The sequence below is a fragment of the Budorcas taxicolor genome, chromosome X (genome assembly GCF_023091745.1).
Source record: "Budorcas taxicolor isolate Tak-1 chromosome X, Takin1.1, whole genome shotgun sequence".
NCBI classification, from domain to species: domain Eukaryota; kingdom Metazoa; phylum Chordata; class Mammalia; order Artiodactyla; family Bovidae; genus Budorcas; species Budorcas taxicolor.
The window spans coordinates 74,306,129-74,321,068 of NC_068935.1; the positions used below are offsets into that span (position 1 = coordinate 74,306,129).

The following is a 14,940-nucleotide window of genomic DNA, read 5'->3' on the forward strand; positions in this document are numbered from 1 at the left end:
TGTTTTCCTTTTGCAATTAAAGGGTGTTATATATTCTTGTTATGCTTTTGAGCCTGAGGTTCTCATACTAGTGTTTCTGAAAATTTTTCCCTTTCACAACACATATTTACAGTGGTTTTCAGTGGGAGCCTTTTGGAATCTTGGGTGGGACAGTTCTTGTTTGGGACTGTCTTCATTCACATTGTAAAACATTTATATTTACCTTCACTACTGCCTGAATTAAATACTAGTCATGACCAGTCATTGTGGTAACCATAAGTTTCCTTGCACATTTTCACATGTCTTCTAGAAGAATGTGAAGCGAGTGAAGCGAGTGAAGCTTGCTCAGTCGTGTCCAACTCTTTGTGATCCCATGAACTGTAGCCTACCATGCTCCTCCGTCTGTGGGATTCTCCAGGCAAGAATACTGGAGTGGGTTGTCATTTCCTTCTCCAGGAGATCTTCCCAAGCCAGGGATCGAACCCGGGTCTCCCACATTGCAGGCAGAGGCTTTACCATCTGAGCCACCAGGGAAGCTCTAGAAGAATAGAATCCCACATAATGGTGAATTTTAATGGTGATGTCATAGATTAATTTAGAGTGCTCCTTTTCTCACATCTCTACCTATCATGTGTTAAGGTCTTCAAGGTGAAAACCAATGAGCTATTAATAAATTACCAACATTACCACAGTGATTCAGAGTCTTGTAGAAGTTTTTTTTTTTTATTTTAGAAAACTTGTAAACTAATGATCCATCCTGGTCTTACTGAACAAAAATTACTGGATTTTAGTATGGAAGTAGACATGTCTGTATTTTGGAAAACTTCTTTTAGTAAGATTCATATTCCACCATTGCTTAAAAGGTTTCTTTGAGCTTAACTATCTATAATTCCCTTTCTTGTAGGTGATAGAAATTGAAGATGCTTCACCGACTAAGTGTCCAATAACAACGAAGTTGGTTTTAGATGAAGATGAAGAAACCAAAGAACCTTTAGTACAGGTTCATAGAAATATGGTTATCAAATTGAAACCACATCAAGTAGATGGTAAGAAACCATTAGATGGTTAAAGTGTTTTTAGTTAAATTTTACCAATATTTGATGGCCCCAGTGTGCCTCACGTTTCTGCTAAGACCTGGAGTTACTTTTACTGGTGAGCATAACAGATATGATCCCTGCCCTTATGGAGTGCATAAGCAAATGAGGAAGAACAAAATTGAACATTGCACAGAAAATGAGTTTTGTGAAACGGGAAGTGTGTGCCACTCACAAATGGGTATGTATAGCAAGTGGATTTCACCTAATCTGCAATGGTTAGCTAAGGGCAGTGGTGTGGTAGGGAAAGGTACAGTTAGCTAAAAGCCTTCTTTAGGAAATGCTTTTTCAAGTATTTTTGTTAATAATATTCCTTTATTGGTTTTGGAAAGATATCCAATTATCCCTATCCTCTGCTTTGTCCGAGCAGAATCAATAAGTCAATTTTGAGGGTGTATGTGAATGAATACATTAAGCAAATTCTGTAGTTCCTACTTCTTAGGTAGCAAGCCCATTTCTTGTTGAGTTTTTAGTGTTGAATAAAGGGAGAAATGATAACTTAGCTCCTGAGGTTTCCCCTCCCGCCCTGGATTGACTCAATAAATCTGAAAGTATATTTGATAGGGATCTATTCTCTTTGGATAAAGTTTCTATTAGATTATTTATCTGTCTCTTTGGATCATCCCAGGGAATGGAGAAAAGGTCTGCTGTGATACCTGAGAGGAATGAAAGTCACCCTGTTGTGTGCCTGTGTTCACATTTTTTCTAATAAACCTTAGCGGTGGGTAGGGGGGTTGTGTGTAAAACAAATCTCATTTACATTAAGAGATTTTTGTCTCTTTCTTTTTAAAAAATTCTGTTTCTTAGAAGTTTTAGTTATGTTTATGATGTATTTACGAAGGAAGATTTTTTAACTTGCACCTTTAAATTTGAACTTAACAAAGATATCATTTTTAGGTGTTCAATTTATGTGGGATTGCTGCTGTGAGTCTGTAAAAAAAACAAAGAAATCTCCAGGTTCAGGATGCATTCTTGCCCACTGCATGGGCCTTGGTAAGACTTTACAGGTAAGAACATGAAGGTATTCTGTTCTTGTGCATTCATGAATTAAAAAATGTATACTATGTTCTGTTAGGTTCCAGATGCGGTTGTAGGGGCTGGAGATAAAGCAGTGAATAACAAGATTTCTCCCCCAAGAAGCTTATATTCTGGTGGGTGAGAGAGATTTTATTCAAATGAAATAAGAAATATGTACTTTCAGATAATGTTAAGGAAGCATAGAGAGGTAAAGCATCTTTTAGGAAGCGATGTTTGAACAGAGACCCTAATGAAGTGAAGCAGTGGGATTATAGGCATAGCCAGTAAAACTGCAAAGATTCTGAGGTGGAAATGAACTTCCTTTACAATTTTCTTTTTGTTGTGCTGTGTGGCTTCTGAGATCTTAGTTCCTCTATCAGGGATTGAACCAGTGTCCTCAGCATGAAAGCACAGTCCTAACCAGGGGATTCCTGACTTTAATAGTCTGTGATCCTGTAGTAATGAGAACATAATGTATTTTCACTATTAAAACACTACATTTCTGAATGCAGGAAGTTGCAGGAAGACTGCAGGAATGGTAGCAGAGTTGTGGAATTAGTGAAAAGATATATATATTATATATATATCAAAATATATATTATATGTATATCTGTATATATATGTAATTCCAAGCCATAAGACAGTAGATTCAGTGAGTCAGAACACTTTGCAGTGGGAAAATACTCTATGATATAATTCTCTTCTAAATGGGAAGTGGTATTTTCTAAGGATCGTAGGAATGTTCTCTGGGGACTAGGGACTTAGTAGCTATTTTGCTGTGGTTATTGTTTATTATATTCATATTATTATTATTACTGATCATAAAATCATGGAGCTTTAGAGTTGGAAGGACGTTATGTATCATCTAGTTGAATTTCTGCCTTTTATATGTTATATCTCTTTCTTTGTACTTTTCCTGCTTTGGAAATTGTGACCTTTGCCTGGTTGCTTTATTGTTTAAACAGCAAAAAAAATCCCAACTATTATAAGTTTGCTCAATTTATTTACTTTTTGAAGATATTTAAATGAAGGTGGCAACTTAATTTGTTTTCTTGTAGGTGGTAAGTTTTCTTCATACAGTTCTTTTGTGTGACAAATTGGATTTCAGCACAGCTTTAGTGGTTTGTCCTCTTAATACTGCTTTGAATTGGATGAATGAATTTGAGAAGTGGCAGGAGGGATTAAAAGATGATGAGAAGCTTGAGGTATATTTAAAATATTTTCTATTATCAAAATAACTGCATAAAATTCATATAGTAAAAAATAAGATTTTTAATTGTCAGTGATGCATGTTTCAGTGGGGATATTTAGTATTTATGCATTCCTACCTTTAAAAATCTTTATTTTCCCACCAAAGGTCTCTGAATTAGCAACTGTGAAACGTCCTCAAGAAAGAAGCTACATGCTACAGAGGTGGCAAGAAGATGGTGGTGTTATGATCATAGGCTATGAGATGTACAGAAATCTTGCTCAAGGAAGGAATGTGAAGAGTAGGAAACTTAAAGAAATATTTAACAAAGCATTGGTTGATCCAGGTAAGATATTAACAGACACTGAGATAACAAAGCAAGTTGAATGAAAAATGTGCTTATTATGTTTTATTTAACAAATACTAATTGACCAACTATTAAGTAGCTGGCTATTGTTTATCATTCAGGTTTTTGCTTTCTGTTTGTTTCTTAGTATAATTTCATTAAGATGAAATCATCCTTAATATTGCCAGATGTTCAGAATTCACTTGCTGAGTCTGAAAATGTTTGAGGTTTTCAATAAATAAGCAATTAAAAATGTACCAGGTATGTCACAATTGCAAATTCCTCTGACTGACTATTAGACAATCATGAGAGCTCTCTCCATTCTCTGAAAACCGTTCTTTATGTTTCTTTTCCAACTTTCTGTCATTAGAAAAATTGCTGCATTTTTCCTTTTTTTAATGGTCATCACTGTGGAAGGTTAATATTTACAGTGGTGTTGACAATATCCTCATGATGCAAGATCCAAATATTTAATCCCTATTTGTGACTTGGAAAAGCAGCAAGTTGTACTGTCCCAGAGCCAATCAATATTTAGTTATTTGTATTCTATATTTTTTTCTTTTCAAACTTTATCTTGTTATATCTAATTACTTTAAGACACTGTTGAGGCTTTAGATGTTTGTTGAGAAAGTCTAATTTTTCACTGCCAAAATAATAGTATTATTTTGAATGGAATGATTTGAATAGAATAATTTGAATTTGAATAATAGAATCATTTGAATAGAATCCATGGCTTTGCTCCTTTTAAATTTTATTTTTAATTTATTTTTTCAGCTTATTGAGGTTTAATTGAGAAGTAAAATTGTAACAGTTAAAATGTACAATGTAATCATTTGATACATGTATACATTGTGAAAGGGTAACCCCCTTTGTGTTATACATCCATTATCTCATGTAGTTTTCTTTTTCTTTTTGGTCATGACATTTATGCTGTACTCATTTTCAGATTTCAGTTATAGAGTGCATTGTTATCATCTATAGTCACCTTGTTATCACCATGTTGTTTATACATTAGATCCTCAGACCTTATTCATTTTATAACTGAAAGTCTGTGTTCTTTTGCCTTTTTTTTGTAATGATGTAATCAACATGTACCAAACTAACTGCCATTATAAATGTTAAGTTTGTCCTTTTCTCATGACTAAAATAGTTGTCTAAAAGTCCTGTGGTGGTTTTGTTGTCAGAGAGGTATAAGCTAGTGAATAGTATTGCAGCATATTTTTCAGAAGGTTTCCTTGAAACAGTTTAAAACAAGTTTCAGATGTTTAATGTGATCATGAGGAAATAAATTAAAAAGAAATGAAAACTTATAATTAGTAATGTTTGTTTTTCTATGTAAGCTATTTAGTGACATTAAAAAAACATTATTTTGAAATTTTTGTTTGTTTGTTTACAGACAAGTTAAAATGACAGTAAAGAAAGCTCCTATTTATCCTGGACCCAAATCCCCCACTGTTCATCTTACATTGCCATGGTAGATTTGTCAAAACTAAGAAATTGATATATTAGTAACTAGACTCCAAACCATATTTGAATTTTACCAGTTTAATATTACCATCCACTTTCTGTTCCAGGATCCCATGCAGGGTACCACATAGCGCTTGTCATGTCTCCACATTCTTCTCTGGTCTATGACAGTTTATTAGTCTTTCTTTTATTTTCTGTTATCTTGTCTGTCTTGAGCAGTGTTATTAAAGTATCCTGTAGGATGTTCACTGGTGTCTGTTGTTTTTCTTGTGATTAGACTGGTGTTATAGTGACAGTATACGTGGAATATTGCCAAACAGGCGTATTCATCCGAGCCTTGGTGTCTGAAGTTTGGGCTTGGTCACATAGACATGGTTGACCACTCATGTGGGTCATCTTAGTTTCTAGTCCCTCCAGAAGCTGAGAAGATGCTACATGCCCAGAGCTGATCTCCCTTCAGCCCCATCACCTTGTTAGCATAGACTATCTCTAATGTTTCCCAAGCCATCTAGGTAAACAAATTTTTATCAAGTTAGACATTGCTGGAATTTAGAGGTTACCGCCCTAGAGCTGGAGGCAAAGGCTAAACTTTTTTTGGGGCCAGGTTAATCCTCTACTTCACTACATATATGTGTACATAGATAAAAATTACCCTGTTTGAGGTAGTTATTTAAATAAAATGGGATCATAATGTAGATTTTGAAACTCTCTTCCTTTTGTTTAGTAACAACACATTTGACATATCTTTGAAGGATAGTACAAAGAAATGTACATCATTAATTTTAAGTACTGCAACATTCCATCATAGCATAGTTTTATTAACCCCTTTGACCAAGCTTTTAAGTTGTTTCAATTTTCTACCATAACAATGCTTCAGAGAATATTTCTTGTATCTTATGATACTTGTGGAAGTATATCTTTAGGATAAATTCCCAGAAGCTGAAATTTGGGTTAAGGGTACAACATATTTTATATTTTAGTAGATATTATGAAATTGTCTTCCACAGTGTTTGATTAACAGCTTGTGAAAAGTGAAAGTGTTAGTCGCTGTGTTGTGTCCAGTTCTTTGCAACCTCATGGACTATAGCCCACCAGTCTTCTCTGTCCATGAAATTCTCCAGGCAAGAATAGTGGAGTGGGTAGCCATTCCCTTCTCCAGGGGATTTTCCTGACCCAGGGATTGAACCCAGGTCTCCTGCATTGCAGGCAGATTCTTTACCATCTGAGCCACCAGGGAAGCCCCGTTGATACTACCTTAGACTTCCACAAAGAATGTATGAGTACCTACTTCACCACACCCTCATGAACATGTAATATTAGGTAGTAAAAATCATTTTAATCACTTGTATAAAAGATAATTTTTATATTTAGATAACTTTTTAGGATTCAAAATAAATAATAAGTTTTTACATATAAAGCAAGATACTTATTTTCATTTTTAAAAAGTTGATTAGTTTAAAAATAACTCTTATTCTTCATGTAGGTCCATCTGAACATTGAATAGCAATTGTGTTTTTTGATCAATCATACTGAAGGAGTTACTTCTGAAATCATGTAGAAGATGCATTTTCTGTAATGCCTAAAATATAGGGGATGATTTGACAGTTGCTGTTGTTTAAATCAGTGTTTAAGTAATTTTTGTGTATATTAGCTCAGTTCAGTTCAGTCGCTCAGTCATGTCCAACTCTTTGTGACCCCATGAACTGCAGCATGCCAGGCCTCCCAGTCCATCACCAACACCCGGAGTTTACCCAACCCATGTCCATCGAGTCGGTGATGCCATCCAACCATCTTATCCTCTGTCATCCCCTTTTCTTCCTGCCTTCAATCTTTCCCAGCATTGGAGTCTTTTCAAATGAGTCAGCTCTTTGCATCAGGTGGCCAAAATATTGGAGTTTCAGCTTCAACATCAGTCCTTCCAATGAACACCCAGGACTGATCTCCTTTAGGATGGACTGGTTGGATCTTCTTGCAGTCCAAGGGACTCTCAAGAGTCTTCTCCAACACCACAGTTCAAAAGCATCAATTCTTTGGCGCTCAGCTTTCTTTATAGTCCAACTCTCACATCCATACATGACTACTTGAAAAACCATAGCCTTCACTAGATGGACCTTTGTTGGCAAAGTAATGTCTCTGCTTTTATATTAATATGCAGTCTAGGTTAGTCATAACTTTCCTTCAAAGGAGTAAGTGTCTTTTAATGTCATGGCTGCAATCACCATCTGCAGTGATTTTGGAGCCCAGAAAAATAAAGTCAGCCATTGTTTCCACTGTTTCCCCATCTATTTGCCATGAAGTGATGGGACCAGATGCCATGATCTTCGTTTTCTGAATGTTGAGCTTTAAGCCAACTTTTTCACTCTCCTCTTTGCACTTTCATCAAGGGGCTCTTTAGTTCCTCTTCGCTTTGTGCCATAAGGGTGGTGTCATCTGCATATCTGAGGTTATTGATATTTCTCCTGGCAATCTTGATTCCAGCTTGTGCTTCCTCCAGTCCTGTGTTTCTCATGACATACTCTGCATGTAAGTTAAATAAGCAGGGTGACAATATACAGCCTTGATGTACTCCTTATGAGAAGGCAAAAAGATAGGGCACGGAAAGATGAACTGCATAGGTCGGTAGCTGCCCAATATGCTACTGGAGATCAGTGGAGAAATACTCCAGAAAGAATGAAGGGATGGAGCCAAAGCAAAAACAACTCCCAGTTGTGAATGGGACTGGTGATGGAAGCAGGGTTCGATGCTGTAAAGAGCAGTATTGCATAGGAACCTGGAATGTCAGGTCCATGAATCAAGGCAAAGTCGAAGTGGTCAAACAGGAGATGGCAATTGTGAACATCAACATTCTAGAAATCAGTGAATTAAGATGTACGGGAATGGGTGAATTTAACTCAGGTGAGCATTATGTCTACTACTATGGGCAGGAATACTTTTGAAGAAATGGAGTAGCCATCATAGTCAACAAAAGAGTCCAAAATGTAGTACTTGGATGCAATCTCAAAAATGACAGAATGGTCTCTGTTTTGTTTCCAAGGCAACCATTCAATATCACAGTAATCCAAGTCTATGCCCCAACCAGTAACACTGAAGAAGCTGAAATTGAACAGTTCTATGAAGACCTACAGGACCTTCTAGAACTAACACCTCCAAAATATGTCATTTTCATTATAGGGGACTGGAATGCAAAAGTAGGAAGTCAAGAAACACCTGGAGTAACAGGCAAATTTTACCTTGGAGTACAGAATGTAGCAGGGCAAAGGCTAATAGAGTTCTGCCAAGAGAACGCACTGGTCATAGCACACACCCTCTTCCAACAACACAAGAGAAGACTCTACACATGGACAGCACCAGATGGTCAACAAAGAAATCATATTGATTATATTCTTTTTAGCCAATGATGGAGAAGCTCTATACAGTCAGCAAAAACAAGAATGGGAGCTGTCTGTGGCTCGGATCATGAACTTACTGCCAAATTCAGACTGAAATTGAAGAAAGTGGAGAAAACCACTAGACCATTGAAGTATGACCTAAATCAATCCCTTATGACTATATAGTAGAAGTGAGAAATAGATTTAAGGGACTAGATCTGATAGACAGAGTACCTGATGAACTATGGATGGAGGTATGTGACATTGTACAGGAGATAGGAATCAAGACCATCCCCAAGGAAAAAAAAGCAAAATGGCTATCTGAGGAGGCCTTACAAATAGCTGTGAAAAGAAAGGAAGTGAAAAGCAAAGGAGAAAAGGAAAGATATACCCACTTGAATGCAGAGTTCCAAAGAATAGCAAGGAGAGATAAGAAAGCCTTCTTCTGTGATCAGTACAAAGAAATAGAGGAAAACAACAGAATGGGAAAGACTAGAGATCTCTTCAAGAAAATTAGAGATACCAAGGGAACATTTCATGCAAACATGGGCTCAATAAAGGATAGAAATGGTATAACAGAAGCAGAAGATATTAAGAAGAGGTGGCAAGAATACACAAAAGAACTGTACAAAAAAGATCTTCACGACCCAGATAATCAGGATGGTGTGATGACTCCTTCACGACCGAGATAATCAGGATGGTGTGATGACTCACCTATAGCCAGACATCCTGAAATGGGAAGTCAAGTGGGCCTTAGGAAGCATCACTATGAACAAAGGTAGTGGAAGGTGATGGAATTCCAGTTGAGCTATTTCAAATCCTGAAAGATGACGCTGTGAAAAAATGTCAACAAATTTGGAAAACTCAGCAGTGGCCACAGGACTGGAAAAGGTCAGTTTTCATTCCAATCCCAAAGAAAGGCAATGCCAAAGAATGCTCAAAGTACCACATAATTGCACTCATCTCACATGCTAGTAAAGTAATGCTTAAAATTCTCCAAGCCAGGCTTTAGCAATACATGAACCGTGAACTTCCATATGTTCAAGCTGGTTTTAGAAAAGGCAGAGGAACCAGAGATGAAATTGCCAACATCCACTGGATCATTGAAAAAGCTAGAGAGTTCCAGAAAAACACCTATTTCTGCTTTATTGACTATACCAAAACCTTTGACTGTGTTTATCAGAATAAACTGTGGAAAATTCTGAAAGAGACGGGAATACCAGACTACCTGACCTGCCTCTTGAGAAACCTGTATGCAGGTCACGGAGCAACAGTTAGAATTGGACATGGAACAACAGACTGGTTCCAAATAGGAAAAGGAGTACGTCAAGGCTGTGTATATTAACCTGCAAGCAATTTTTGTTTATAGGATACTTTACCCAAGAGTGCATATGGTTATTTTTATAGAACAAATCATATGTATGTATTTTGAAAGAGCCACTCTCTGGTATGAGATCTGTAGCTTGGACCATGTTTTTCTTCCTACCTCCATACCCATGTAACAGTCAGTTTAGCTGTCCTTTATCAGTTAAATTTTTTCCCAGCAATGACTACTAGTTATGTGAAGTAAGTCAAATGGGATGTACTACTTGGTCTGTTGTGATTTCTATAGTGTTTCTTTAAATGTAGCTTTAGTAATTTGTCTTTTCTCGTATATATAAGTTACTCTTCGTCTCAAGTGGTAGTTTTAACTTATATTGTACTCTTATTCAGAGGCCCTTAAGTACCATCATAATAGCACTTTAATAAGATTAATACTGTTAGTATCACATTAACTAAATACAGCAACAGATAAAATATAACTGTTCTTATCAGGATGTTGTTTCCACAGCATCTTTCCATAAGAGCAGCACTGAAAAGTGATTAACTTTACCTAAATGGATTTTTCTTTTAATTTTATTATGTATTAAATGTTGTTTTTCTAGGACCTGACTTTGTTGTTTGTGATGAAGGCCATATTCTAAAAAATGAAGCATCTGCTGTTTCAAAAGCTATGAATTCTATACGATCAAGGAGGAGAATTATTTTAACAGGAACACCACTTCAAAATAACCTAATTGAGTGTGAGTCAATGTGTAAAAGAATGTATCCAGTTTTGGAGGAGTTACTGTTAGGAACTTGGAAAGAAATGCTGTGTTAAATGAAAGTTTTAGGAAGGTGGAGATTGGAGGAAAGTTGTGTTGAATTGATGTCAGGATACAGTTTGCTGAGGCTGAGGATAAATGATGAGAACCCAAAGAAGTGACTTGTTAGTTTCCCTCATTTTCATATGTGTGTGGTGACACTAAAGAGGGAACATGAGTTACGCAGCAAATAACAAATTGAAATATCCCATTGTAATCTGTTCTAATAGTTTTTTGTTATTTTTATGTTATTTCCATTCTCTTAGTATTTTTATAGTTACTGTTTTCTGTTTTATTATTTGTAATATTGGTTACTGTTTCACTTTATCTTTCTTTATATTTATCTATACTATATATCTACATTTTATCTTTATTTTTGTCTGTTGAGTTTCCCCTTTTTTCTTTCCCCATTTATAGAATGTTGCCCTGTTTCACATTGTGGTCCTGTATAGCATAGGGCAACTATTTAGGACTTCTTGAACTAAATTAGTTAATTCAAAATTTGATCTAGTTGCTTATTAATTGATTTTATTATTTTGGTTCAGTATCTGTGTTGTTTTCACATGATACCCTTGCTGATCATAAAGTCATGGGTAGAATTACAGAGCAGTTGTTGTATACTCAATATGCATTATAAAGACTAGTGAGTTAGAATAAAATGTTCTAGGTGTTGTTTTTCCTAAACAGTCTAGAATTTTGGATTGAGTTTTATTTCAATTTCTCATCTGGTTTAGGTAGTCCAGTTCTAGATAAGACTGATAAACCAGTGTTTAGTCTACACTCAGTTTGGTGTTCTTTCTTTGTATCTTGATTCTAATGCTGCCATGGCATGCATTTTTGACATGAGCTTTATGTCAGAGAATTTTTCTCAGTTCTTTTAGCTGTTACTGTTGTTAATGCACTAATATCTTCTTTCTTAGATCACTGCATGGTTAACTTTATCAAAGAAAATTTGCTTGGATCCATTAAGGAATTCAGGAATCGGTTTATAAATCCAATCCAAAATGGTCAGTGTGCAGATTCTACCATGGTAGATGTCAGAGTAATGAAAAAACGAGCTCACATTCTCTATGAAATGTTAGCTGGATGTGTTCAGGTACAAGTACATTCCACAGTAATAATATATTGTTACTTTTTTATATTGTAATCTTAAAATGTTTTTTGAATTTAAACTTGAATTATTTTGTGTTTTCTGTCTCCTTCTTTCAGTAGTTTTACAGTTAAATCTTCTTGCACTCTTTTCCAAAGTTTATTTAGTATTGAACTTTTAAAAATTTGCAATGAGAAGTTTAGAAAATACTTAATTAATTCATTCACTGGTTGTATAGCTTTATATGGTTATATGTTAATGTTTAGATTTTTCTCATCCTTAAGATAGGGGATATGTAAAAGGACCACAGCTATTATGATTAAGAAATTTCTGTGCTCACCAGAATTTATAGTATAGTATTCCAAACCTCATTTGTTTGAAATGGTTGTAAGAAAGGCACTTATGAATTATGAAAGAAGTAATCCTGAAGAAACAGTTTTATTAATTCCAAGTACATACAGTAACTTTAATGGACTAATAGTGTTCTTTCCACACAGATCTTCAGTAAACCATTGTTAATGAGTAGATAAGTATTTAGAGACTAAGCAAGCAGTTAATAGATCTCAGTTCTTTATTTTTCTTAAGACACCAGCTATTAATGGATATAAGAGATGAGATAGGCTGTCCTTTTGACTGACTGTACTACCGTTATATAAGGTAAAGTCTTTCTGTTTGTTTAGGTTACCCACAGGTACTTACTAGCAGGTACTCTTATTTCTGTATTACTGCTTCTACCTAGGTGGCATTTTTCTGATTTAGGTAGTCATTTGTATCTATCACATTAGTGTTCTTTCTTTCCTGTTCCTGTATTAAGAATGCCTATACATGGCTTGTTTTCTCAATTGGACAAACATTCCCCCGATGTTATATGTTATCCTCTGGCATGTTGACACACTTTACCCAAAGGATAACCCAGACTGCATTGGACTTTGATTCATCCGTTTTACTGTATGATTAAAGCAATTCTTTTTGCTAGCACTACCTACTGTATCCCCTCCCCACCTTTTTTTTCTTTTCTTTTTTTCTATATAGAGGAGACCATTTGAAAACCTAAATTGCTCACTTGGTAGTATGGCCACTTCAATTTAAAACCTGCCTGGTGTGTTGCAGTATCTTTTTACCAGTGAGTCATACTATGTAGTCACATGAAATACATTAACTACAATTAAATGGGATCATTGTGTGATTAAAGAGGGTAAATATATTTAAGTAAATGTTTTCTTATATGTCTGGTACCTTTTATTTGTGTGCACTTTTTAGTTGCAAGCAGTGATGATTCTTAGAGCAGTTAATTCCTGTCATATATTTAACTAATTTTCATTCTGTTTATTGTTAATTACAGAGGAAAGATTATACAGCATTAACAAAGTTTTTGCCTCCAAAGCATGAGTATGTTTTAGCTGTGAGAATGACTCCTATTCAGTGCAAACTCTATCAATACTACTTAGATCACTTAACAGGTAACAAATAGACTTAGTTTGTTGTTTTTTTCTTTCTTAAGACATTCCGTTTCTGAAGAATGCTATCATGGTAATTTTACCACATCAGTTGTTCTTTTGCAATTTTGGATTTGTGTAAAATGGTATGTTTATATTATAAAAACAAAAAATATTTCTAATTAAAAAGCTGATATTCTCAAAATAAAATTAAGGAACAAAATAGTGAAAAAATATATAGAATATATCAATAATGCCTTAATTTGTAAAGAGCTTTTATTTCATAAAATATTATATATTTTACTAAATCCATAAAAGAAGATACAGAAAATTCCATTGTATTATTAAAAAATATCCAACCACATTAATAAAAGACCTATAAGTCAGACTAATGAAATTGCCTTTTAGGTATCAAATTGACAAATGTTGAAGGGAAAAAAGGGCAAAATACAAAGCAGGGCATATATTATGTCCCAGTGTTACAATAAAAATACACAGAAATGCCTAAAATACACAAATATGTTAATAACAGGTTATTTTCTGAGTGATTACATTATGAGGAACTTATACTCTTTTTCATATGCTTTTTTAAAATTGTTGTTATTTAAACTTACTTATTTTTTTTATCTTTGACTATATTGGATCTTAGCTGCGGCATGTAATATCTTTTGTTGCAGCACACAGGCTTCTCTTCACTTGTGGCATGTGAGTTCGAGTATGTGGGCTCTGTAGTTGCAGCATGCTGGCTTTTCTCTAGTTGTGGCATGTGGGCTGAGTTGCCCCACAGCATGTGGGATCTTAGTTCCTGGACCAGGGATTGAACCCATGTCCCCTGCATTGAAGGCAGATCTTAACCACTGGTCTACTAGGAAAGTCACTCTATGTGCTTTAAAAACATATAACAGATAGATACTGTTTCATCATCAATAAATTCAGGTGTTTGTATGTGTGTTTGTCCAAGGTTGTCACCATTCACAGAGCAAAACGTTAGTTTCTGTTTGGTCTGGAGTGAAATTTTTTACTTGTTGGTCACTTTATTCTGGTACCTTTCCCCAGTTGATGTGCCAGATTTATTTAGGGGCTATAGGTTAGAAGGTGCTCTTCAGCTATTTTCAATACAAGTGATCAAAAAAAAATAGAGAGTGGAGATTTATACACACACATTACAGTGATGCTTCATATTAGTAGTTAAAATAACACTCTTTATGACAGATAATTTCTCTTTTAGAAAATAGAATAATGATGATGGTCCTGAACAGTTGTTCTACTTTGGGGAAAACAGGTTTTGAATGTTTGTATTTTATAGAGATTTTTTTGCTTTATTTTTAAAACAATTTTCTGACTGACTTTTGAAAGGAGATCATTTCTATTAAGTCACACATTTTCATTTGTATATTAATCATAAGCTATTAGATTTATTGTACCATGTGGACTTGAATGACAAAAAGTACAGACATCATTAACTAAATATAGTCATTCCAGTGAGAAAGAGAGGGATGTTGAGACCTGTCTTTCATTAATCTCTGAATAATAAAAGGTGCTAAATTTGGTCACTTAATATTTTCTCCAAAATATTTAAAATTTTGTTTCATTGTGGGGAACGTACTGTTTAAAAATATTAAAGAATCAGTTGTGTTTAATAACCAACAGCAAAATGTTAATATAGCTCATGTATAGATATTAAAACATATTCTTTCTAAGAGCAGTGCAATATTTAAGATTTAAGGGGGGTCTCATTTTTTATGACTTTAATTGATAGTAGTAAATATCTAAAGTACTAACTGCTATAGCTTCTTAACTAAGAAAGGTATGGTTGTTAATTTATCTGGTG

At 34.9% G+C, this 14,940-nt stretch overlaps 1 protein-coding gene across 1 annotated transcript in view; it reads left to right on the top strand.

Annotated features, from left to right (window-relative positions):
• ATRX (ATRX chromatin remodeler) overlaps nt 1-14,940 on the top strand; it is a 280,266-nt gene that overhangs the window by 165,523 nt on the left and 99,803 nt on the right. The window contains exons 17-23 of the mRNA XM_052663022.1: nt 884-1,025; nt 1,971-2,080; nt 3,149-3,295; nt 3,448-3,625; nt 10,386-10,523; nt 11,504-11,679; nt 13,016-13,133. Of these exons, the coding sequence (XP_052518982.1) occupies nt 884-1,025; nt 1,971-2,080; nt 3,149-3,295; nt 3,448-3,625; nt 10,386-10,523; nt 11,504-11,679; nt 13,016-13,133 (1,009 nt within the window). The remainder of the gene's footprint in view (nt 1-883; nt 1,026-1,970; nt 2,081-3,148; nt 3,296-3,447; nt 3,626-10,385; nt 10,524-11,503; nt 11,680-13,015; nt 13,134-14,940) is intronic.